Genomic DNA, 27686 nt, shown 5'->3' with positions numbered 1-27686 from the left:
GGGGGGAGGGGGAGGTGGAGGGGGAGGTGGAGGGGGAGGTGGAGGCTGTGGTCTGAGGCGTCTGAGCTCCAGCAGACAGACGGGCGGATCACACGCCCGGGAGAAACATAACGTCCCCCCGTCATGGCCCACTTCCAGGTGTGTGTGTGTGTGTGTGTGTGTGTGTGTGTGTGTGTGTGTGTGTGTGTGTGTGTGTGTGTGTGTGTGTGTGTGTGTGTGTGTGTGTGTGTGTGTGTGTATAGTTCTTAGTCTGGCCTCTATGTCTCGCTCCAGGTGAAGGAACCAGTGGATCCCAACCCAACATCACAATCAGGCTGAAGACGAATTTACAGACATCTCAACTAAACCAAGTAATCTCTGTCCTCTTAGAAAGAGAGACAACAGGGCTGCACCCAAACATAACCCCAACCCAAACACTTACCCCAAACCTAGCCCCAACCCCAAACCTAACACTTACCCTAGCCCCGAACCAAACCCCTCTCTCTCTTTCCCTCCACCTTATCTCTCCCTCAATTCTTACAGTATAGGTTCTCCCTTCTCTTCATAGGGACCCTCTCTCTCTCTCTCTCTCTCTCTCTCTCTCTCTCTCTCTCTCTCTCTCTCTCTCTCTCTCTCTCTCTTCTAACAGTATGGACTCTCTCTCCCTCTCTCTCTCTCAGTATGGACTCTCTCTCTCTCTCTCTCTCTCTCTCTCTCTCTCTCTCTCTCCCTCTCTATTCTAACAGTAGGGACTCTCTCTCTCTCTCTCTCTCTCTCTCTCTCTCTCAGTAGGGACTCTCTCTCTCTCTCTCTCTCTCTCTCTCTCTCAGTAGGGACTCTCTCTCTCTCTCTCTCTCTCCCTCTATCCTAACAGTAGGGACTCTCTCTCTTGATATTCTAACAGTAGGGACTCTCTCTCTCTCTCTCTCTCTCTCCCTCTCTATTCTAACAGTAGGGACTCTCTCTCTCTCTCTCTCTCTCTCTCAGTAGGGACTCTCTCTCTCTCTCTCTCTCTCTCTCTCTCTCAGTAGGGACTCTCTCTCTCTCTCGCTCTCTCTCTCTCTCCCTCTATCCTAACAGTAGGGACTCTCTCTCTCTCAGTAGGGACTCTCTCTCTCTCTCTCTCCCTCTATCCTAACAGTAGGGACTCTCTCTCTTGATATTCTAACAGTAGGGACTCTCTCTCTCTCTCTCTCTCTCTGTATGGACTCTCTCTCTCTCCTAACAGTAGGGACTCTCCCTCTCTATTCTAACAGTAGGGACTCTCTCTCTCTCTCCTAACAGTAGGGACTCTCTCTTTCCCAACAGTATAGGGACTATCTCTCTTTATATTCTAACAGTAGGGAGTCTGACACTATTAATGAACACACACTGTTGCCATGACGACGGGGGGCAGCAGACACGGCGCTCTGGCTCCCCCTACTGTCCGGTAATATAGGCCCGTTCCACAGTATTATCGTCAGCGATTCACCTAATCTATCGGGGCATATCGTTTTTGTAAGGACTACTTTTTATTCCGGATTGATACCACCTATAGCTCAACCCCTCCTCATCCTCAAACCTCTTATCCGGGGGTCGTTGGGGCAGCAGCTCCAGCAGAGGGACCCAGACTTCCCTCACCCGGGCCACATTCACAAGCTCAGCCCCTGATTGTGAAAACGTCTTTACATTTGACATCCCGTTCTCCGAAATACTTCTTAAACTTGCTCTGCAGGATTTATTTAACATGAACAGTTCTGCCTCCCGGGGCCATAACGTCCGTCTGGACGGGCGCATCTGTGCACTGAAGAATCTTCTGAATAACCAAAGGCGCAAGTGACAGATACATAGCCTACACCTAAACACAAAGTCACAAAACTCAGAAGGGACTTTTGAATGCATTTAAAGGCCAACATCTGTTGGGGGAAACATATCGAGGACACCTCCCCTAATATGGAGGTTGATTCGCGTCATGTCGAGTGCAAAACCTTTAAATTGCATACTAAAATAATTATTCAGACAGCAAATGTGGGCTTTAAAACCATCAAACGACCACTTTTTTTTTTAATGAATCAAGTCTAGCGTAATAGAGCTCAAAACGTTATGCATTCCAAACAAATTAGAAAGTGGTTTTGTTAGATCTAATACATAAATCATCTTAAATCTTCAGCTGAAGCCCTCGCTGTGACTCCTACAATAAAACCAGAAGACTTTTACCTTGTGGCAGAAAATGTTTATTACCTCTGCTCAGGCAAACAAGACAGAACACGTAGAATAATAACGAATACTTTGTTATTTCTACATACTGTGACGGTGCGCTGTGGTTTAGCTGGTGAACGACTAGAACCAGTGATCACATGACTGAGTGCAGACAGACGGACGGACTGAGTGCTGACATATACACACAAACAAGGAAAGGACAAATCAAAAACACCCCCAAAAAGTTACAAGTCCTAAAAAGCAATAAACACAAATAAAATAGCCTATATATTATTTAAAAGTGCAGATAATTTAATTAATTATAATGGTCGATTCACTGAATAACCTTAAAGCCGTTCCCCTAATGGCCTGAATAAATACTCTTGTATCACCCATCAAAGAGGGGTCGGAAATGTGATGAGCTGTTCAGATCAGATAAGATCAGATAACAACGTATCCTATTCCCTCTTCTACAGGGAGATAGCGGTACATTCCCGGAACATTCCCCGAATAAATCCCCCATCCTCGCTGAAGTTCCCTTCAGCTGCGACGTCACACGCTAGTCTCCGCCACATTGCGCTCTTTAGCGGCAGCGATGCGCGCTCCTCTGGCGCCCCCTGCCGGCCCCTTGTGGTTAGTGATTTCCTGAAGCAGGATGAACTTATGTTGCCAGTTCCAGAACCTGAGGGCGTGGCGTGTGGGGCTGGCAAGCACCGCCTCCATGGCCAACAGATCCGCCTCCTCCTCCTCCATCTGGGGAGGAGGAGGAGGGAGAATTAAGATCATCGTACGGCAGAACCAGAACATACCAACATTAAACGTTGTCACCCCAGCCTGGTTTCGGGGGGCTCACCTTGGGGTGCGGGTTGAGGTGCCGGACCAGGCGCAGGTTCTCCCGCCGTTTCATGCTGGAAAAGGGGCTGACCGACGAGCCCCTGGGGCTCCTCTGATTGGCCGGCTTGGCTCGGCCAATGGGAGACGAGCTGGTCCCCGTGCCGTCCGGTCGTTCTGGAGTCAGAAGGTTGGAGAGTTAATGACGCGCCACAGGGGGGCCGGGGGTTCTATTCCCTAATGAGGGTTCCATTCCCTAATGAGGGGCCGAGGGTTCTATTCCCTATTGAGGGTTCTATTCCCTAATGAGGGGCCGAGGGTTCTATTCCCTAATGAGGGGCCGGGGGTTATATTCCCTAATGAGGGGCCGAGGGTTCTATTCCCTAATGAGGGGCCGAGGGTTCTATTCCCTAATGAGGGGCCGAGGGTTCTATTGCCTGTTGAGGGTTCTATTCCCTATTGAGGGTTCTATTCCCTAATGAGGGGCCGGGGGTTATATTCCCTAATGAGGGGCTGAGGGTTCTATTCCCTAATGAGGGGCAGAGGGTTCTATTCCCTATTGAGGGTTCTATTCCCTAATGAGGGGCAGAGGGTTCTATTCCCTGTTGAGGGTTCTATTCCCTGTTGAGGGTTCTATTCCCTAATGAGGGGCAGAGGGTTATATTCCCCATTGAGGGTTCTATTCCCTAATGAGGGGCAGAGGGTTCTATTCCCTGTTGAGGGTTCTATTCCCTAATGAGGGGCAGAGGGTTCTATTCCCTGTTGAGGGTTCTATTCCCTAATGAGGGGCAGAGGGTTCTATTCCCTATTGAGGGTTATATTCCCTAATGAGGGGCAGAGGGTTCTATTCCCTGTTGAGGGTTCTATTCCCTGTTGAGGGTTCTATTCCCTAATGAGGGGCAGAGGGTTCTATTCCCTATTGAGGGTTCTATTCCCTAATGAGGGTCAGAGGGTTCTATTCCCTGTTGAGGGTTCTATTCCCTGTTGAGGGTTCTATTCCCTAATGAGGGGCAGAGGGTTCTATTCCCTGTTGAGGGTTCTATTCCCTAATGAGGGGCAGAGGGTTCTATTCCCTATTGAGGGTTCTATTCCCTAATGAGGGGCAGAGGGTTCTATTCCCTGTTGAGGGTTCTATTCCCTAATGAGGGGCAGAGGGTTCTATTCCCTGTTGAGGGTTCTATTCCCTAATGAGGGGCAGAGGGTTCTATTCCCTATTGAGGGTTCAATTCCCTAATGAGGGGCAGAGGGTTCTATTCCCTATTGAGGGTTCTATTCCCTAATGAGGGGCAGAGGGTTCTATTCCCTGTTGAGGGTTCTATTCCCTGTTGAGGGTTCTATTCCCTAATGAGGGTTCTATTCCCTGTTGAGGGGCAGAGGGTTCTATTCCCTAATGGAGGGTTCTATTCCCTGTTGAGGGGACCTGCACCGTGGGTTCCACGCGACGTAGAGACCCGTGCTTGGGGGTCCACGCAGTAGCCCATGACCTGGTCTCAGCACTACCCAGAGGGGCCCCACGGCTCCGGTTGAATCCAGACTGACCGTAGGGGGGCGGGGCTCGGGGCCCCCGGGGGCCCGCCTCCTCCCCGTCCTCGGGGCCCCCGCTGAGGAGGAAGTGAGGGGGGGCTGCGGCGGAGCGGGCCGTGTTGGGGGTGGGCAGGTCCAGCCAGGACCCCGACCGGCGGACCGACCCGCCCTCGCTGCTCTCAGAGCTGCTGGTTCCACTGGTGCTGCTGGTTCCACTGGTTCCACTGGTCCTACTGCTCCTACTGGTGGAGGCGGGGCTGCTGGTTCCGCTGGAGGTCCTCCTGGGTCGCCGGGTGGTGAGGACGTGGTTGTAGAAGGGGGAGGAGGTGAAGCAGGGCGGAGAGTACTCTCCCTGGAACACACGGAGGAAGAACCATCAGCCTGGCCCCCCTCAACGAGCTCAACCCGACCCGGAGCCCTCCCGGGTCGGGTTCAGCTCCTCCCAGGAGGCCCGGCTCCCAACCCGGCCCAGGAACCCTTACTTTGAAACCGACCGTCCAGAAACAGTCGGCATGTAACCGCCGCTCCTGGGAGCAAGCACTTCCTGTGCAACAGGAAGTGAGGTGGTACTCACGTTGACGGGCTCGCTGGTGGGCAGCTCGGTGTACGGCTGGCAGGAGTAGAAGACGGACTCGTCGCTCTCCGGCTCGCTGATCTGACTGTAGCGCTCTGCACACACGGCCGTTCATAAAGCACCTCCCTTTACGAACCTTATGGTTCCCCGTTGACGCAATGCAAAGGGGGTTTCCGGACACCCTCCTTGCGCCTCCCAAAAACGGTAACCCTGCGTCGAGCCAGCGCAGCAACAAGGGCTGTGATTGGTCCGCTGACTAAAACCCGACGTAAACCCGACGCAGAACCAAAGATTTGCAGAAATCCCCACCACCTCATCCTGTGAGGTCCACACAGAAGCCAACTCACGATGGTTCCACATTGGCGCAACGCAAGGGGGTTTACGGGCCATTACGCCCTTGCTGACCCTCCATGCGTCCACCGCAAGGGCCGGATGTGCTTCTCACAAAAAATGCAAGCTTCCGTCGAGGCGACGCAGCAGCAAGAGCTGTGATTGGTCCGCTCACTAAAATCCAACGCCGAACCAAAACAGGTTCCGGACCGCGCCGAGGCGTCTGCGTGGTCCTTGAGGTGCGGGGACGTGGAACCATAACCAGCCCTTGAGGTAAACACTCACCTCTAGCGCTGCGCTGACGGGATCGTGTCTGGAGGAGGGCAGCAGAGAGTTTGTCCAGCCACCTGAGAGCACGACCACAGGTTAGTGTCCTGCTCCACACCAGAACATGAGACCGTCCTGCTGCCTTCTAGCCCGGTCCTACCAGACTCTCCTACATTCGTACAGAGTCAGGACCTACTCAGTCAGGACCTACTCAATTGACTAACGTTAACTCACTTGAAGGCGGGTGGCTGTTGAAGTTAAAAACTATTGGATCTGCCCAGTGCCACTCTGGATCTGCCACGACCAATCGCTAACGTTTGGCCAAGGATCACGTTGCGCGCAGACTGTAAACAAACCAATCACTGTGCGTGACGATGTCCGTCAACGAGGGCTGACTTTAACGTCATCGATCTCAGCCACTCCCACGTGTTCGCTGATTGGACGCAGAAAGTTTATACGGAGAAAACCCAGCAACATACCGCAGTCCCAGACCTGGTACTGAAGGGATATTCAAACTGAGCGGACGTACTTAGGCGGGCGGAGCCAGGCTAGCTTCCTACAACGACATGCTACCGTCCTGCTCCACCTCCTGTCCTCATATCTAAGCTCTGCTCCAGGAGAGCGTACCACCACCACCACCACCACCACCACATACTCACAGGCTCATTTCAGCGAAGCTCTCGGCTGCCATGACGACGGTGGCCACGCCCCGCTGGCTCACCTTGATGACGCTGAACACAAGATGGAGGCGCGGTCAGGAGGAGCTCCCTCGAGCTGACCCGCTGACGGACTCACTGGGAGGAACCTCTCCCCGTGGAGCACATTGTGGGGATCTGGAGGTGGTTTGGTGCAGGGGTTTTCAAACTGTGAGCCTCCCCTAGGGGGCGCCAGAGTTCTTCAGGGGGGGTGCGATGCGAGAAATTTCGAATGTGCGAGGAGGGGGGAGGGGGGAACTTTCTCACACTTTGAAAAGCCCTGGCTAGTGGAAGGTCCTTCTGGTGGAGCAATCCTGTGAAACCTTGCGATTCTAACGAATATATTGACGCCATTCTTACTGCTGCTTCCCGCTGATTCTGATTGGCTGAATGGTGAAGTCCGTGAGGTCCAGGAAACCTTCCGCCTCTTCAGCCTAACACACACACACACACACACACACACACACACACACACACACACATTATGAAATGCATAAACCTATGCTAATGCATAGGTTTATGCATTCAGCTTCCCAAACGCATATATTTGTTTGTTTTTCCTGCGTCTAGGATCATATTTAAAGTAATAATTAGGAAGGGTTAGGAACTCAAACGGGATGCTCTGAAAGCCTCACCATGTGACTGGGGTACCAGTAGAGCCTCACCATGTGACTGGGGTACCAGTAGAGGGCGCTGGTCTTATAGCCTCACCATGTGACTGGGGTACCAGTAGAGGGCGCTGTCCTTCAGGACGAACCAGCTCCTCCTCCAGCCGGCCCCCACCGAGCGGCCTGCGGGGGTCTGCTGCTGCAGCCAGCCCTGGAGGTCCGCCCGCCCCAGCTCCCTCACGGACACCCGGCGCCGGCTCATGGCCCGAGGGTCCGGGCGGCTTGGGGGCGCCTTGGGGGTCACGGGAGTCCTGGGGGCCGAAGGTATACCCCCGTCCTGTCGGCGTCACACACGACGAGTGATGAGCATGTTCTCAGAACCATCTCCATCATTTCAACAACTTAAGTTCCATCATACCAGCACTCCCAATGTAAACCCTCTCTCTGCTCACCTGAAGGTCCGAGAGGAATTCCTTCTCCAAGGCGTCCAGAGACAAGAAGCGACCAGTAAAATGTCTTCCACTGCAACAGGAGTCTGAAGTTCTGACAGCAAACGGTTTGTCTGGACAATTAACTTCATTAGGACGTGTCCGACCACTTAGGACCTTCACAGACCACAGGTCACTGCCCAGAGGTAGTGAGCAGTGTGCTGCTGTTTTTGTCCGTTTCACTAAATGCTCACTTTCTTCAAAATCATACGGACAATCTGAACGGATCAATTGTGCATCGTAGTGTGTGGAAACAGAGTCCAAATCTGAGTTCGAAGCCCAATGTAAACAGTCTACACATGTGGGACCGTGATCGAGATGCGCCCTAACCCCGACCTGCTCCTAGAAAGTACGGTTCATACGAAATCGCTGTCAAGAAGTCTGACGTAAAACACTTCACAAAATTACGAAAAATCGTCCTACTTCTTAACAGAAAGTCCTGCCAAAGTTGATTTTAGTTAAACAAAAAAGGGAAGCAGATATAAAGAGGAGGACCCAACGTGAGTCTTAACATGTTCAATCATATCCATGGAGGAGCAGTAATGGTTCAACACATTGTGGAAGGCCATGACCCTCTGAACTAGTTTAGCTTGGCTGGTTTTAAAGGTCGCATTCAACTGGATAATTACATTCCTTTGGCTCGATAATGATGAGCAAAATACATTTCTCCTAAGAGGATGGAATCGGATTATTTCGATACAGCAACTTTTATGATTTTAAATGATTAACCTCTCAGACAAAACGCTGAAGTTATCACGATGAGAGGACATCTGTAAGGCTTTGCATATATAGGCTACTTGTAAAGCTTTGTATATCTCCATCTGCGAGGCTTTGCACCAACCCAAAGCCTGTGCACATTTAACAATTCAAATGTAACCTTACCTTAGAGCATGAGGGATTCATGCAACATGGAATCATTCAGACTTTAACCAACAGACATCACCTTGCGTCAGTACACTCAACACACCAATCTTTCCGGATTTTGGAAGTGTTCACTCAGATTAAAGTCTCGACTAAAACGGAGAATAACGCATTCATACCTCACGTTCAGTGGCGGGACGAGTCCATTCACCATTAGTTGGTTAGCTGGTTTAGTCTCACAGTTCAGGTCCACGATGTCATGGTTTAGTTCCACGGTTTGTTGTAAATAAGTGCAGCTCGGCGGTCCTGGATCTGTCCACCAGGTGGCGCGGCGATCTCTATTTATACCAGTCTGTTGAGTGTACGGACAACCAAAGGAATCCAACAATATCAGGAATATTTGATTATCTCTGTAGATTTTGTGGGATCTGCTATTGATGTCACTTTAAAGGTATACCATATACGCCTAATTAAGTAGCCTAATTATTATTTAACTTAATATTTAACTTTGATTCCTTCCAGCTCACACTCGGATCGATAAGTCCTGTGTTCCGCTGGCTTCTATTCCCACTTTAACTTCAACTCAAGTATTACATGTCAGTTTTAGGGGTCGGTACATCTGTTTTCCTAACAGGGAACTAACCCTAACCCTTATGTTTTTTTTCCCATGATGACTGATGAAAACAACAGTGTTACCCCTTATATTTTATTTGACAAAGACAAATATTTATTTAATTTCAAATATGTTTTTTTTCATGACGACCAATAAAAAACAACAGTGTTACCCCCTATGTTTCATTAGATAAAAACTACATTGTTAACCCTTATACATTATTTTGTAAAAAACAACAGTGTTACCCATTATATTTTATTTGACAAAGATTTTTTTTTTTTTTCAAATGTTTTTTTTCATGACACCCAATAAAAAACAAAAGTGTTACCCATTATGGTTTTTTCATGAGGACAGAAAAAAAACGTCAGTTTTACCCCTTATGGTTCTTTCATGACGCCAGATAAAAAAAAAACGACAGTGTTACCCCTTATATTTTATTTCACAAAGACAACAGTGTTACCCCTTATGTTTTTTTTCATGACGACCAATAAAAAACAACAGTATTACCCCTTATGTTTTTTTTCATGACGACCAATAAAAAAACAACAGTGTTACCCCTTATGTTTTTTTCATGACGACCAATAAAAAACAACAGTGTTACCCCTTATGTTTTTTTTCATGACGACCAATAAAAAACAACAGTGTTACCTCTTATATTCTATTTGACTAAGACAATTCTTTTTTTTTTCAACTAATTTTGTTTCATGACGACCAATAAAAAAACAGTGTTACCCCTTATGTTTTTTTCATGACGACAGATAAAAAAACGAAAGTGTTACCCCTTATATTTTATTTGACAAAGACAACATTGTTACCCCTTATGTTTTTTTTCATGACGACCAATAAAAAACAACAGTGCTACCCCTTATGGTTTTTTCATGACTACCAATAAAAAACGACAGCGTTAACCCTTACGTTTTATTGGACAAAGACAATTTTTATTTTTTCTCAAATATGATTTTTTCATGACGACAACAAAAAAAAAAAACAGTGTCACCCCTTATGTTTTTTTCATGACGACGAATAAAAAACAAGTGTTACCCCTTTTTTTTTTTTCATGACGACCAAAAAAACGACAGTGTTACCCCTTATGTTTTTTTTCCATGATGACCGATGAAAAACAACAGTGTTACCCCTTATATTTTATTTGACAAGGACAATTATTTATTTATTTTCAAATATGTTTTTTTTTCATGACGAACAAAAAAACGACAGTGTTACCCCTTATGTTTTTTTTCCATGATAACTGATGAAAAACAACAGTGTTACCCCTTATATTTTATTTGACAAGGACAATTATTTATTTATTTTCAAATATGTTTTTTTTCATGACGACCAATAAATGACGACAGTGTTACCCCTTATATTTTATTTGACAAAGACAACAGTGTGACACCTTATTTTTTTTTCATGACGACTGATAAAAAACGACAGTGTTACCCCTTATGTTTTTTTTCATGACGACCGATAAAAAACGACAGTGTTACCCCTTATGTTTTTTTTCATGACGACCGATAAAAAACGACATTGTTACCCCTTATGTTTTTTTTCATGACGACCGATAAAAACGACAGTGTTACCCCTTATGTTTTTTTTCATGACGACCGATAAAAAACGACATTGTTACCCCTTATGTTTTTTTTCATGACGACCGATAAAAAACGACAGTGTTACCCCTTATGTTTTTTTTCATGACGACCGATAAAAAACGACAGTGTTACCCCTAGGTTTTTTTTCATGACGACCAATAAAAAACGACAGTGCTACCCCTTATGTTTTTTTTCATGACGACCAATAAAAAACGACAGTGTTACCCCTTATGTTTTTTTTCATGACGACCAATAAAAAACGAGAGTGTTACCCCTTATGTTTTTTTTCATGACGACCAATGAAAAACAACAGTGTTACCCCTTATGTTTTTTTTCATGACGACCAATAAAAAACGAGAATGTTACCCCTTATGTTTTTTTTCATGACGACCAATGAAAAACAACAGTGTTACCCCTTATATTTTATTTGACAAAGACAACATTGTTACCCCTTATGTTTTTTTTCATGACGACCAATAAAAAACAACAGTGCTACCCCTTATGGTTTTTTCATGACTACCAATAAAAAACGACAGCGTTAACCCTTACGTTTTATTGGACAAAGACAATTTTTATTTTTTCTCAAATATGTTTTTTTCATGACGACCGATAAAAAACAACAGTGTCACCCCTTATGTTTATTTCATGACGACGAATAAAAAACAACAGTGTTACCCCTTTTTTTTTTTTTCATGACGACCAAAAAAACGACAGTGTTACCCCTTATGTTTTTTTTCCATGATGACCGATGAAAAACAACAGTGTTACCCCTTATATTTTATTTGACAAGGACAATTATTTATTTATTTTCAAATATGTTTTTTTTCATGACGAACAAAAAAACGACAGTGTTACCCCTTATGTTTTTTTTCCATGATAACTGATGAAAAACAACAGTGTTACCCCTTATATTTTATTTGACAAGGACAATTATTTATTTATTTTCAAATATGTTTTTTTTCATGACGACCAATAAATGACGACAGTGTTACCCCTTATATTTTATTTGACAAAGACAACAGTGTGACACCTTATTTTTTTTTCATGACGACTGATAAAAAACGACAGTGTTACCCCTTATGTTTTTTTTCATGACGACCGATAAAAAACGACATTGTTACCCCTTATGTTTTTTTTCATGACGACCGATAAAAAACGACAGTGTTACCCCTAGGTTTTTTTTCATGACGACCAATAAAAAACGAGAGTGTTACCCCTTATGTTTTTTTTCATGACGACCAATAAAAAACGACAGTGTTACCCCTTATGTTTTTTTTCATGACGACCAATAAAAAACGACAGTGTTACCCCTTATGTTTTTTTTCATGACGACCAATAAAAACGACAGTGTTACCCCTTATGTATTTTTTCATGACGACCAATAAAAAACGACAGTGTTACCCTTTTTGTTTTTTTTCATGACGACCAAAAAAAAACGACAGTGTTACCCCTTATGTATTTTTTCATGACGACCAATAAAAAACGAGAGTGTTACCCCTTATGTTTTTTTTCATGACGACCAATAAAAAACAACAGTGTTACCCCTTATGTTTTTTTTCATGACGACCAATAAAAAACGACAGTGTTACCCCTAGGTTTTTTTTCATGACGACCAATAAAAAACGACAGTGTTACCCCTTATGTTTTTTTTCATGACGACCAATAAAAACGACAGTGTTACCCCTTATGTTTTTTTTCATGACGACCAATAAAAAACGACAGTGTTACCCCTTATGTTTTTTTCATGACGACCAATAAAAAACGACAGTGTTACCCCTTATGTTTTTTTTCATGACGACCAATAAAAAACGACAGTGTTACCCCTTATGTATTTTTTCATGACGACCAATAAAAAACGACAGTGTTACCCTTTATGTTTTTTTTCATGACGACCAAAAAAAACGACAGTGTTACCCCTTATGTATTTTTTCATGACGACCAATAAAAAACGACAGTGTTACCCTTTATTTTTTTTTCATGACGACCAATAAAAAACGACAGTGTTACCCCTTATGGTTTTTTTCATGACGACCAATAAAAACGACATTGTTACCCTTTATGTTTTTTTTCATGACGACCAATAAAAAACGACAGTGTTACCCCTTATGTTTTTTTTCATGACGACCAATAAAAACGACATTGTTACCCTTTATGTTTTTTTTCATGACGACCAATAAAAAACGACAGCGTTACCCCTTATGTTTTTTTTCATGACGACCAATAAAAAACGACAGTGTTACCCCTTATGTTTTTTTTTCATGACGACCAATTAAAAATGACAGTGTTACCCCTTATGTTTTTTTTCATGACGACCAATAAAAAACGACAGTGTTACCCCTTATGTTTCATGACGACCAATAAAAAACGACAGTGTTACCCCTTATGTTTTTTTTTCATGACGACCAATAAAAAACGACAGTGTTACCCTTTATGTTTTTTTTTCATGACGACCAATAAAAACGACAGTGTTACCCCTTATGTTTTTTTTCATGACGACCAATAAAAAACGACAGTGTTACCCCTTATGTTTTTTTTCATGACGACCAATTAAAAATGACAGTGTTACCCCTTATGTTTTTTTTCATGACGACCAATAAAAAACGACAGTGTTACCCCTTATGTTTTTTTCATGACGACCAATAAAAACGACAGTGTTACCCCTTATGTTTTTTTTCATGACGACCAATAAAAAACGACAGTGTTACCCTTTATGTTTTTTTCATGACGACCAATAAAAAACGACGGTGTTACCCCTTATGTTTTTTTTCATGACGACCAAAAAAAAACGACAGTGTTACCCCTTATGTATTTTTTCATGACGACCAATAAAAAACGACAGTGTTACCCTTTATGTTTTTTTCATGACGACCAATAAAAAACAACAGTGTTACCCCTTATTGTTTTTTTCATGACGACCAATAAAAAACAACAGTGTTACCCCTTATGTTTTTTTTCATGACGACCAAAAAAAAACGACAGTGTTACCCCTTATGTTTTTTTTTCATGACGACCAATAAAAAACAACAGTGTTACCCCTTATGTTTTTTTTCATGACGACCAATAAAAAACGACAGTGTAACCCTTGATGTTTTTTTTCATGACGACCAATAAAAAACGACAGTGTTACCCCTTATGTTTTTTTTCATGACGACCAATAAAAAACGACAGTGTTACCCTTTATGTTTTTTTTCACGACGACCAATAAAAAACGACAGTGTTACCCTTTATGTTTTTTTTCATGACGAACAATAAAAAACGACATTGTTACCCTTTATGTTTTTTTTTCATGACGACCAATAAAAAACGACAGTGTTACCCCTTATGTTTTTTTTCATGACGACCAAAAAAAAACGACATTGTTACCCTTTATGTTTTTTTTATGACGACCAATAAAAACGACAGTGTTACCCCTTATGTTTTTTTTCATGACGACCAATAAAAAACGACAGTGTTACCCCTTATGTTTTTTTTCATGACGACCAATTAAAAATGACAGTGTTACCCCTTATGTTTTTTTTCATGACGACCAATAAAAAACGACAGTGTTACCCCTTATGTTTTTTTCATGACGACCAATAAAAAACGACAGTGTTACCCCTTATGTTTTTTTTCATGACGACCAATAAAAAACGACAGTGTTACCCTTTATGTTTTTTTTCATGACGGCCAATAAAAAACAACAGTGTTACCCTTTATGTTTTTTTTCATGACGACCAAAAAAAAACGACAGTGTTACCCCTTGTGTATTTTTTCATGACGACCAATAAAAAACGACAGTGTTACCCTTTATGTTTTTTTTCATGACGACCAATAAAAAACGACAGTGTTTACCCTTATGGTTTTTTTCATGACGACCAATAAAAAACGACATTGTTACCCTTTATGTTTTTTTTCATGACGACCAATAAAAAACGACAGTGTTACCCCTTATGTTTTTTTTCATGACGACCAATAAAAAACGACATTGTTACCCTTTATGTTTTTTTTCATGACGACCAATAAAAACGACAGTGTTACCCCTTATGTTTTTTTCATGACGACCAATAAAAAACGACAGTGTTACCCCTTATGTTTTTTTTCATGACGACCAATTAAAATGACAGTGTTACCCCTTATGTTTTTTTTCATGACGACCAATAAAAAACAACAGTGTTACCCCTTATGTTTTTTTTCATGACGACCAAAAAAAACGACAGTGTTACCCCTTATGTTTTTTTTCATGACGACCAATAAAAAACAACAGTGTTACCCCTTATGTTTTTTTTCATGACGACCAATAAAAAACGACAGTGTAACCCTTTATGTTTTTTTTCATGACGACCAATAAAAAACGACAGTGTTACCCCTTATGTTTTTTTTCATGACGACCAATAAAAAACGACAGTGTTACCCTTTATGTTTTTTTTCACGACGACCAATAAAAAACGACAGTGTTACCCTTTATGTTTTTTTTCATGACGAACAATAAAAAACGACATTGTTACCCTTTATGTTTTTTTTCATGACGACCAATAAAAAACGACAGTGTTACCCCTTATGTTTTTTTTCATGACGACCAAAAAAAAACGACATTGTTACCCTTTATGTTTTTTTTATGACGACCAATAAAAAACGACAGTGTTACCCTTTATGTTTTTTTTCATGACGACCAATAAAAACGACAGTGTTACCCCTTATGTTTTTTTTCATGACGACCAATAAAAAACGACATTGTTACCCTTTATGTTTTTTTTCATGACGACCAATAAAAAACGACAGTGTTACCCCTTATGTTTTTTTTCATGACGACCAATAAAAAACGACAGTGTTACCCCTTATGTTTTTTTTCATGACGACCAATTAAAAATGACAGTGTTACCCCTTATGTTTTTTTTCATGACGACCAATAAAAAACGACAGCGTTACCCCTTATGTTTTTTTCATGACGACCAATAAAAAACGACAGTGTTACCCCTTATGTTTTTTTTCATGACGACCAATAAAAAACGACAGTGTTACCCTTTGTTTTTTTTTCATGACGACCAATAAAAAACGACAGTGTTACCCCTTATGTTTTTTTTCATGACGACCAAAAAAAACGACAGTGTTACCCCTTATGTATTTTTTCATGACGACCAATAAAAAACGACAGTGTTACCCTTTATGTTGTTTTTCATGACGACCAATAAAAAACAACAGTGTTACCCCTTATTGTTTTTTTCATGACTACCAATAAAAAACAACAGTGTTTCCCCTTATGGTTTTTTTCATGACGACCAAAAAAAACGACAGTGTTACCCCTTATGTTTTTTTTCATGACGACCAATAAAAAACGACGGTGTTACCCCTTATGTTTTTTTTCATGACGACCAATAAAAAAACAACAGTGTTACCCCTTATGTTTTTTTTCATGACGACCAATAAAAAACGACAGTGTTACCCCTTATGTTTTTTTTCATGACGACCAAAAAAAAACGACAGTGTTACCCCTTATGTTTTTTTTCATGACGACCAATAAAAAACAACAGTGTTACCCCTTATGTTTTTTTTCATGACGACCAATAAAAAACGACAGTGTAACCCTTTATGTTTTTTTTCATGACGACCAATAAAAAACGACAGTGTTACCCCTTATGTTTTTTTTCATGACGACCAATAAAAAACGACAGTGTTACCCTTTATGTTTTTTTTCACGACGACCAATAAAAAACGACAGTGTTACCCTTTATGTTTTTTTTCATGACGAACAATAAAAAACGACATTGTTACCCTTTATGTTTTTTTTCATGACGACCAATAAAAAACGACAGTGTTACCCCTTATGTTTTTTTTCATGACGACCAAAAAAAAACGACATTGTTACCCTTTATGTTTTTTTTATGACGACCAATAAAAAACGACAGTGTTACCCTTTATGTTTTTTTTCATGACGACCAATAAAAAACGACATTGTTACCCTTTATGTTTTTTTTTCATGACGACCAATAAAAAACGACATTGTTACCCTTTATGTTTTTTTTCATGACGACCAATAAAAAACGACAGTGTTACCCCTTATGTTTTTTTTCATGACGACCAATAAAAAACGACAGTGTTACCCCTTATGTTTTTTTTCATGACGACCAATTAAAAATGACAGTGTTACCCCTTATGTTTTTTTCATGACGACCAATAAAAACGACAGTGTTACCCCTTATGTTTTTTTCATGACGACCAATAAAAAACGACAGTGTTACCCCTTATGTTTTTTTTCATGACGACCAAAAAAAACGACAGTGTTACCCTTTATGTTTTTTTTCATGACGACCAATAAAAAACGACAGTGTTACCCCTTATGTTTTTTTTTCATGACGACCAAAAAAAACGACAGTGTTACCCCTTATGTATTTTTCATGACGACCAATAAAAAACGACAGTGTTACCCTTTATGTTGTTTTTCATGACGACCAATAAAAAACAACAGTGTTACCCCTTATGTTTTTTTTCATGACGACCAATAAAAAACAACAGTGTTACCCCTTATGTTTTTTTCATGACGACCAATAAAAAACGACAGTGTTACCCCTAGGTTTTTTTTCATGACGACCAATAAAAAACGACAGTGTTACCCTTTATGGTTTTTTTCATGACGACCAATAAAAAACGACAGTGTAACCCTTTATGTTTTTTTTCATGACGACCAATAAAAAACGACAGTGTTACCCCTTATGTTTTTTTTCATGACGACCAATAAAAAACGACAGTGTTACCCTTTATGTTTTTTTCATGACGACCAATAAAAAACGACAGTGTTACCCCTTATGTTTTTTTCATGCCGACCAATAAAAAACGACAATGTTTACCCATTATGTTTTTTTTCATGACGACCAATAAAAACGACAGTGTTACCCCTTATGTATTTTTTCATGACGACCAAAAAAAACGACAGTTACCCCTTTATGTATTTTTTCATGACGACCAATAAAAAACGACAGTGTTACCCTTTATGTTTTTTTTCATGACGACCAATAAAAACGACAGTGATACCCCTTATGTTTTTTTTCATGACGACCAATAAAAAACGACATTGTTACCCTTTATGTTATTTTTCATGACGACCAAAAAAAACGACAGTGTTACCCCTTATGTTTTTTTTCATGACGACCAATAAAAAACGACAATGTTACCCCTTATGTTTTTTTTCATGACGACCAATAAAAAACGACAGTGTTACCCCTTATGTTTTTTTTCATGACGACCAAAAAAAAACGACAGTTACCCCTTATGTATTTTTTCATGACGACCAATAAAAAACGACAGTGTTACCCTTTATGTTTTTTTTCATGACGACCAATAAAAAACGACAGTGTTACCCTTATGTTTTTTTTCATGACGACCAATAAAAAACGACAGTGTTACCCCTTATGTTTTTTTCATGACGACCAATAAAAAACGACAGTGTTACCCCTTATGTTTTTTTTCATGACGACCAATTAAAAAATGACAGTGTTACCCCTTATGTTTTTTTCATGACGACCAATAAAAACGACAGTGTTACCCCTTATGTTTTTTTCATGACGACCAATAAAAAACGACAGTGTTACCCCTTATGTTTTTTTCATGACGACCAATAAAAAACGACAGTGTTACCCTTTATGTTTTTTTTCATGACGGCCAATAAAAAACGACAGTGTTACCCTTTATGTTTTTTTTCATGACGACCAAAAAAAACGACAGTGTTACCCCTTATGTTTTTTTCATGACGACCAATAAAAAACGACAATGTTACCCCTTATGTTTTTTTTTCATGACGACCAATAAAAACGACAGTGTTACCCCTTATGTTTTTTTTCATGACGACCAAAAAAAACTACAGTTACCCCTTATGTATTTTTTCATGACGACCAATAAAAACGACAGTGTTACCCTTTATGTTTTTTTTCATGACGACCAATAAAAACGACAGTGTTACCCCTTATGGTTTTTTTCATGACGACCAATAAAAAACGACATTGTTACCCTTTATGTTTTTTTTCATGACGACCAATAAAAAACGACAGTGTTACCCCTTATGTTTTTTTTCATGACGACCAATAAAAAACGACATTGTTACCCTTTATGTTTTTAGTCATGACGACCAATAAAAAACGACAGTGTTACCCCTTATGTTTTTTTTTCATGACGACCAATAAAAAACAACAGTGTTACCCCTTATGTTTTTTTTCATGACGACCAATAAAAAACGACAGTGTTACCCTTATGTATTTTTTCATGACGACCAATAAAAAACGACAGTGTTACCCTTTATGTTTTTTTTCATGACGACCAAAAAAAAACGACAGTGTTACCCCTTATGTATTTTTTCATGACGACCAATAAAAACGACCAGTGTTACCCTTATGTTTTTTTTCATGACGACCAATAAAAAACGACAGTGTTACCCCTTATGATTTTTTTTCATGACGACCAATAAAAACGACAGTGTTACCCCTTTATGTTTTTTTTCATGACGACCAATAAAAACGACAGTGTTACCCCTTATGTATTTTTTCATGACGACCAATTAAAAACGACAGTGTTACCCTTTATGTTTTTTTTCATGACGACCAATAAAAAACGACAGTGTTACCCCTTATGGTTTTTTTTCATGACGACCAATAAAAAACGACAGTGTTACCCTTTATGTTTTTTTTCATGACGACCAATAAAAAACGACAGTGTAACCCTTAGGTTTTTTTCATGACGACCAATAAAAAACGACATTTTTACCCTTATTTTTTTTTTTCATGACGACCAATAAAAAACGACAGTGTTACCCCTTATGTTTTTTTTCATGACGACCAATAAAAAACGACAGTGTTACCCCTTATGTTTTTTTTCATGACGACCAATTAAAAATGACAGTGTTACCCCTTATGTTTTTTTTCATGACGACCAATAAAAACGACAGTGTTACCCTTTATGTTTTTTTCATGACGACCAATAAAAAACGACAGTGTTTACCCCTTATGTTTTTTTTCATGACGACCAATAAAAAACGACAGTGTTACCCTTTATGTTTTTTTTCATGACGGCCAATAAAAAACGACAGTGTTACCCTTTGTTTTTTTTCATGACGACCAAAAAAAAACGACAGTGTTACCCCTTATGTTTTTTTTCATGACGACCAATAAAAAACGACAGTGTTACCCTTTATTGTTTTTTTTTCATGACGACCAATAAAAAACGACCAGTGTTACCCCTTATGGTTTTTTCATGACGACCAATAAAAAACGACATTGTTACCCTTTATGTTTTTTTCATGACGACCAATAAAAAAACGACAGTGTTACCCCTTATGTTTTTTTTCATGACGACAATAAAAACGACATTGTTACCCTTATGTTTTTTTTATGAGACCAATAAAAACGACAGTGTACCCCTTATGTTTTTTTTCATGAAGACCAATAAAAAACGACGTGTTACCCCTTATGTATTTTTTCATGACGACCAATAAAAAACGACAGTGTTTACCCTTATGTTTTTTTTCATGACGACCAATAAAAAACGACAGTGTTACCCCTTATGTATTTTTTTCATGACGACCAATAAAAAACGACAGTGTTACCCTTTATGTTTTTTTTCATGACGACCAATAAAAAACGACAGGTGTACCCCTTATGGTTTTTTTCATGACGACCAATAAAAAACGACATTGTTACCCTTTATGTTTTTTTTCATGACGACCAATAAAAAACGACAGTGTTACCCCTTATGTTTTTTTCATGACGACCAATAAAAAACGACATTGTTACCCTTTATGTTTTTTTTCATGACGCCCATAAAAACGACAGTGTTACCCCCCTTATGTTTTTTTCATGACGACCAATAAAAACGACGTGTTACCCTTATGTTTTTTTTCATGTCATGACGACCAATTAAAAATGACAGTGTTACCCCTTATGTTTTTTTTCATGACGACCAATAAAAAACGACAGTGTACCCTGTTTTTTTCATGACGACCAATAAAAAACGACAGTGTTACCCTTATGTTTTTTTCATGACGACCAATAAAAAACGACAGTGTTACCCTTTATGTTTTTTTCATGACGGCCAATAAAAAACGACAGGTTACCCTTTATGTTTTTTTCATTCGACCAATAAAAAATGACAGTGTTACCCTTATGTTTTTTTTCATGACGACCAATAAAAAAACGACAGTGTTACCCCTTATGTTTTTTTTCATGACGACCAATAAAAAACAACAGTGTTACCCCTTATGTTTTTTTTCATGACGACCAATAAAAAAAATAGTGTTACCACTTCGAAGTTTCTGTGGGGATCGAACCTGAACTGATTAGAGGTTAACCTCCGAACTTATCAAAGCACCATCAAGACACTGAATAAAGTCAACACAATGGTTATACTTGTCTTTATAATTCGCATGAAATAGAAATAAGAGTCTTCCATCAGATGACATCAACCGGACTTGAACCCCGGTCTCCAGGGGGTTAGCTCCCAGCTCTCTCCACTTCCCACTGAGATTTCTGAAATAGATATGTCTGAGGTTATATATGACAGTGCAATAAACAAGGTGGCATTACGTTTAAAATTAAAGATACCAATAAAAATCGACAGTGTTACCCCTTATATTTTATTTGACCAAGACAACAGTGTTACCCTTTATTTATTTTTTCATGACGACCAATAAAAACGACAGTGTTACCCCTTATGTTTTTTTTCATGACGACCAATAAAAAACAACAGTGTTACCCCTTATGTTTTTTTTCATGACGACCAATAAAAACGACAGTGTTACCCCTTATGTTTTTTTCATGACGACCAATAAAAAACGACAGTGTTACCCCTTCTGTATTTTTTCATGACACCAATAAAAAACGACAGTGTTACCCCTTATGTTTTTTTTCATGACGACCAATAAAAAACGACAGTGTTACCCTTATGTTTTTTTTCATGACGACCAATAAAAACGACAGTGTACCCCTTATGTTTTTTTCATGACGACCAATAAAAACGACAGGTGTACCCCTTATGTTTTTTTTCATGACGACCAATAAAAAACAACAGTGTTACCCTTATGTTTTTTTTCATGACGACCAATAAAAAACGACAGTGTTACCCCTAGGTTTTTTTTCATGACGACCAATAAAAAACGACAGTGTTACCCCTTATGTTTTTTTTTCATGACGACCAATAAAAAACAACAGTGTTACCCCTTATGTTTTTTTTCATGACGACCAATAAAAAACGACAGTGTAACCCTTTATGTTTTTTTTTCATGACGACCAATAAAAAACGACAGTGTTACCCCTTATGTTTTTTTTCATGACGACCAATACAAAACGACAGTGTTACCCCTTTATGTTTTTTTCATGACGACCAATAAAAACGACAGTGTTACCCTTATGTTTTTTGTCATGACGACCAATAAAAACGACAATGTTACCCCTTATGTTTTTTTCATGACGACCAATAAAAAACGACAGTGTTACCCCTTATGTTTTTTTTCATGACGACCAAAAAAAAACGACAGTTACCCCTTATGTATTTTTTCATGACGACCAATAAAAACGACAGTGTTACCCTTTATGTTTTTTTTCATGACGACCAATAAAAAACGACAGTGTTACCCCTTATGGTTTTTTTCATGACGACCAATAAAAAACGACATTGTTACCCTTTATGTTTTTTTTCATGACGACCAATAAAAAACGGACAGTGTTACCCCTTATGTTTTTTTTCATGACGACCAATAAAAAACGACATGTTACCCTTTATGTTTTTAGTCATGACGACCAATAAAAACGACAGTGTAACCCCTTATGTTTTTTTCATGACGACCAATAAAAAACAACAGTGTTACCCTTATGTTTTTTTTTCATGACGACCAATAAAAAAACGACCAGTGTTACCCTTATGTATTTTTTCATGACGACCAATAAAAAACGACAGTGTTACCCTTTATGTTTTTTTTCATGACGACCAAAAAAAAAACGACAGTTTTACCCCTTATGTATTTTTTCATGACGACCAATAAAAAACAACAGTGATACCCCTTATGTTTAATTTCATGACGACCAATAAAAAACGACATTGTTACCCTTTATGTTTTTTTTCATGACGACCAATAAAAATAACGACAGTGTACCCCTTATGTTTTTTTCATGACGACCAATAAAAAACGACAGTGTTACCCCTTATGTTTTTTTTCATGACGACCAATAAAAAACGACAGTGTTACCCTTTATGTTTTTTTTCATGACGGCCAATAAAAAACGACTGTGTTACCCTTTATGTTTTTTTTCATTCCGACCAATAAAAAATGACAGTGTTACCCCTTATGTTTTTTTTCATGACGACCAATAAAAACGCCCGTGTACCCCTTATGTTTTTTTTCATGACGACCAATAAAAAACAACAGTGTTACCCCTTATGTTTTTTTTCATGACGACCAATAAAAAAAAATAGTGTTACCACTTCGAAGTTTCTGTGGGGATCCGAACCTGAACTGATTAGAGTGTTAACCTCCGAACTTATCAAAGCACCATCAAGACACTGAATAAAGTCAACACAATGGTTATACTTGTCTTTATAATTCGCATGAAATAGAAATAAGAGTCTTCCATCAGATGACATCAACCGGACTTGAACCCCGGTCTCCAGGGGGTTAGCTCCCAGCTCTCTCCACTTCCCACTGAGATTTCTGAATAGATATGTCTGAGGTTATATATGACAGTGCAATAAACAAGGTGGCATTACGTTTAAAATTAAAGATACCAATAAAAACGACAGTGTTACCCCTTATATTTTATTTGACCAAGACAACAGTGTTACCCTTTATTTATTTTTTCATGACGACCAATAAAAAACGACAGTGTTACCCCTTATGTTTTTTTTCATGACGACCAATAAAAAACAACAGTGTTACCCCTTATGTTTTTTTTCATGACGACCAATAAAAAACGCAGTGTTACCCCTTATGTTTTTTTTCATGACGACCAATAAAAAACGACAGTGTTACCCCTTCTGTATTTTTTCATGACGACCAATAAAAAACGACAGTGTTACCCCTTATGTTTTTTTTCATGACGACATAAAAACGACAGTGTTACCCCTTATGTTTTTTTCATGACGACCAATAAAAACGACAGTGTTACCCTTATGTTTTTTTTCATGACGACCAATAAAAAAAGACGGTGTTACCCCCTTATGTTTTTTTTTCATGACGACCAATAAAAAACACACAGTGTAACCCTTATGTTTTTTTTCATGACGACCAATAAAAACGACAGTGTTACCCCTAGGTTTTTTTTCATGACGACCAATAAAAACCGACAGGTGTTACCCCTTATGTTTTTTTCATGACGACCAATAAAAACAACAGTGTTACCCCCTTATGTTTTTTTCATTACGACCAATAAAAACGACAGTGTAACCCCTTTATGTTTTTTTTCATGACGACCAATAAAAAACGACAGTGTTACCCCTTATGTTTTTTTTCATGACGACCAATAAAAAACGACAGTGTTACCCCTTATGTTTTTTTTCATGACGACCAATAAAAAACGACAGTGTTACCCTTATGTTTTTTTTCATGACGACCAATGAAAAAACGACAGTGTTACCCTTTATGTTTTTTTTCATGACGACCAATAAAAAACGACAGTGTTACCCCTTATGTTTTTTTCATGACGACCAATAAAAAAACGACAGTGTTACCCCTTATGTATTTTTTCATGACGACCAATAAAAAACGACAGTGTTACCCTTTATGTTTTTTTCATGACGACCAATAAAAACGACAGTGTTACCCCTTATGGTTTTTTTCATGACGACCAATAAAAAACGACAGTTGTTACCCTTATGTTTTTTTCATGACGACCAATAAAAACGACAGTGTTACCCCTTATGTTTTTTTTCATGACGACCAATAAAAAACGACAGTGTTACCCCTTATGTTTTTTTTCATGACGACCAATAAAAAACAGACAGTGTTACCCTTATGTTTTTTTCATGACGACCAATAAAAAACGACAGTGTTACCCCTTTATGTTTTTTCATGACGACCAATAAAAAACGACAGTGTTACCCCTTATGTATTTTTTCATGACGACCAATAAAAAACGACAGTGTTACCCTTATGTTTTTTTTCATGACGACCAATAAAAAACGACAGTGTACCCCTTATGTTTTTTTCATGACGACCAATAAAAAACGACAGTGTTACCCCTTATGTTTTTTTCATGACGACCAATAAAAAACGACAGTGTTTACCCCTTATGGTTTTTTCATGACGACCAAAAAAAACGAACAGTGTTACCCCTTATGTTTTTTTCATGACGACCAATAAAAAACGACAGTGTTACCCTTATGTTTTTTTCATGACGACCAATAAAAAAACGACATTGTTACCCTTATGTTTTTTTTCATGACGACCAATAAAAAACGAACAGTGTTACCCCTTATGTTTTTTCATGACGACCAATAAAAAACGACAGTGTACCCCTTATGTTTTTTTTTCATGACGACCAATAAAAAACCGACAGTGTTACCCCTTATGTTTTATTTTCATGACGAACCATAAAAAACACAGTGTTTACCCCTTATGTTTTTTTCATGACGACCATAAAAAACGACAGGGTTACCCTTATGTTTTTTTCATGACGACCAATAAAAAAACGACTGTGTTACCCCTTATGTTTTTTTCATGACGACCAATAAAAAACGACAGTGTTACCCTTTATGTTTTTTTTCATGACGACCAATAAAAAACGACAGTGTTACCCCTTATGTTTTTTTTTCATGACGACCAATAAAAAAACGGACAGTGTTACCCTTTATGTTTTTTTCATGACGACCATAAAAAACGACAGTGTTACCCCTTATGTTTTTTTCATGACGACCAATAAAAAACGACAGTGTTACCCTTATGTTTTTTTCATGAGACCAATAAAAACGACAGTGTTACCCCTATATGTTTTTTTTCATGACGACCAATAAAAAACGACAGTGATACCCCTTATGTTTTTTTTCATGACGACAATAAAAAAACAACAGTGTTACCCCTTATGTTTTTTTTCATGACGACCAATAAAAAACGACAGTGTAACCCTGTATGTTTTTTTTCATGACGGACCAATAAAAACGACAGTGTTACCCCTTATGTTTTTTTTTCATGTACGACCAATAAAAAACGACCAGTGTTACCCTTATGTTTTTTTTTCATGACGACCAATAAAAAACGGACAGTGTTACCCCCTATGTTTTTTTTCATGACGACCAATAAAAACGACAATGTTTACCCCTTATGTTTTTTTTCATGACGACCAATAAAAAACGACAGTGTTACCCCTTATGTTTTTTTTCATGAAGACCAAAAAAAAACGACAGTTACCCCTTATGTATTTTTTCCATGACGACCAATAAAAAACGACAGTGTTACCCTTTATGTTTTTTTCATGACGACAATAAAAAACGACAGTGTTACCCCCTTATGGTTTTTTTCATGACGACCAATAACAAACGACCTTGTTACCCTTATGTTTTTTTCCTGACGACAATTAAAAAAGACAGTGTACCCCTTATGTTTTTTTTCATGACGACCAATAAAAACGACATTGTTACCATTTGTTTTAGTCATGAGACCCAATAAAAAACGACAGTGTTACCCCTTATGTTTTTTTCTAATGACGACCAATAAAAAAACAGTGTTACCCTTATGTTTTTTTTCATGACGACCAATAAAAACGACAGTGTACCCCTTATGTATTTTTTCATGACGACCCAATACAAAACGACAGTGTTACCCTTTCTGTTTTTTTCATGACGACCAAAAAAAACGACAGTGTTACCCCTTATGCTATTTTTTTCATGACGACAATAAAAACCGACAGTGTTACCCTTTATGTTTTTTTTTCCTGACGACAATAAAAAACGACAGTGTCCCTTATGGTTTTTTTCATGACGACCAATAAAAAACGACATTGTTACCTTTTGTTTTTTTCATGACGACCAACAAAAAACGACAGGGTTACCCTTATGTTTTTTTTCATGACGACCAAAAAAAACGACATTGTACCCTTTTGTTTTTTTTATGACGACCAATAAAAAAACGACAGTGTACCCTTATGTTTTTTTCATGCCGACCAAAAAAAAACGACAGTGTTACCTTATGTATTTTTCATGACGACCATAAAAAACGACAGTGTTACCCTTTAGTTTTTTTTCATGACGACCAAAAAAAAAACGACGTGTACCCCTTAGTATTTTTTCATGACGACCAGTAAAAAACAACAGTTACCCTTTATGTTTTTTTCATGACGACCAATAAAAAACGACAGTGTTACCCCTTATGGTTTTTTTTCATGACGACCAATAAAAAAACGAATTGTTACCCTTTATGTTTTTTTTCATGACGACCAATAAAAAAACGACAGTGTACCCTTAGGTTTTTTTCATGACCCAATAAAAAACGACATTTTACCTTTAGTGTTTTTTTTATGACGACCAATAAAAAAACGACAGTGTACCCCTTATGTTTTTTTCATGACGACCAATAAAAAAACGACAGGTTACCCTTATGTTTTTTTGACAAGACAACAGTGTTACCCTGATTATTTTTTCATGACGACCAATAAAAAACGACAGTGTTACCCCTTATGTTTTTTTCATGACGACCAATAAAAAAAACAGGTTACCCCTTATGTTTTTTTCATGATGACCAATAAAAAACGACAGTGTTACCCCTATGTTTTTTTTTTCATGACGACCATAAAAACGACAGTGTTACCCCTTTCTTTTCTGATTTTTCATGACACACCCATAAAAAACGACAGTCGTTCCCTTATGTTTTTTTCATGACGACCAATAAAAAAACGACAGTGTTACCCTTATGTTTTTTTCATGAAATCTGACAATAAACGACGAGTGTTACCCCTTATGTTTTTTTCTGACGACAATAAAAAAACGACGGTGTTACCCCGTCTATGTTTTTTTCATGACGACCAATAAAAAAACAACAGTGTTACCCCTTATGTTTTTTTCATGACGACCAATAAAAAAACGACAGTGTTACCCCTAGGTTTTTTCATAGACAAATATAAAAAACGACAGGTTACCCCTTATGTTTTTTTCATGACGACCAATAAAAACAACAGTGTTACCCTTAGTTTTTTTCATGCGACCAATAAAA

The 27686-nt window shown here is 39.1% G+C and overlaps 1 protein-coding gene across 6 annotated transcripts; it reads right to left on the bottom strand.

The window, feature by feature from the left end:
• Window positions 1-2176: 2176 nt before the first annotated feature.
• Window positions 2177-8680, bottom strand: LOC130374735 (interactor protein for cytohesin exchange factors 1-like). 6 transcript variants are annotated; one of them, XM_056581671.1, is made up of 10 exons: window positions 8515-8680; window positions 7439-7548; window positions 7090-7323; window positions 6739-6812; window positions 6343-6414; window positions 5702-5763; window positions 5087-5181; window positions 4528-4864; window positions 3011-3165; window positions 2177-2910 (listed from the first exon to the last, which is right to left on the bottom strand). In XM_056581671.1, the coding sequence occupies exons 3-10, from the start codon at window positions 7246-7248 to the stop codon at window positions 2710-2712; spliced, it is 1155 nt and encodes a 384-aa protein (XP_056437646.1). In that variant the 5' UTR covers window positions 7249-7323; window positions 7439-7548; window positions 8515-8680; the 3' UTR covers window positions 2177-2709. The 6 variants fall into 6 exon arrangements, with proteins under 6 accessions (XP_056437646.1, XP_056437645.1, XP_056437648.1 ...); XM_056581670.1 differs by having other exon boundaries at window positions 7439-7529; XM_056581673.1 differs by lacking the exon at window positions 8515-8680 and adding an exon at window positions 8357-8505.
• Window positions 8681-27686: the final 19006 nt, after the last annotated feature.

This window comes from Gadus chalcogrammus, chromosome 21 (genome assembly GCF_026213295.1).
Source record: "Gadus chalcogrammus isolate NIFS_2021 chromosome 21, NIFS_Gcha_1.0, whole genome shotgun sequence".
NCBI lineage: Eukaryota > Metazoa > Chordata > Actinopteri > Gadiformes > Gadidae > Gadus > Gadus chalcogrammus.
Note: the sequence above shows the minus strand (reverse complement) of the source record. Positions and strands in the feature narration are given on the sequence as shown.

Coding starts and splice junctions, on each gene's coding strand:
- LOC130374735 (XM_056581670.1), bottom strand. CDS start 8,549: ATGGTGAATGGACTCGTCCCGCCACTGAACGTGAG. Junction 5,764..6,342: donor AGCTTCGCTGAAATGAGCCT/GTGAGTATGTGG, acceptor TCGTGCTCTCAG/GTGGCTGGACAAACTCTCTG. Junction 3,166..4,527: donor CCGAGCCCCGCCCCCCTACG/GTCAGTCTGGAT, acceptor TTCTGACTCCAG/AACGACCGGACGGCACGGGG.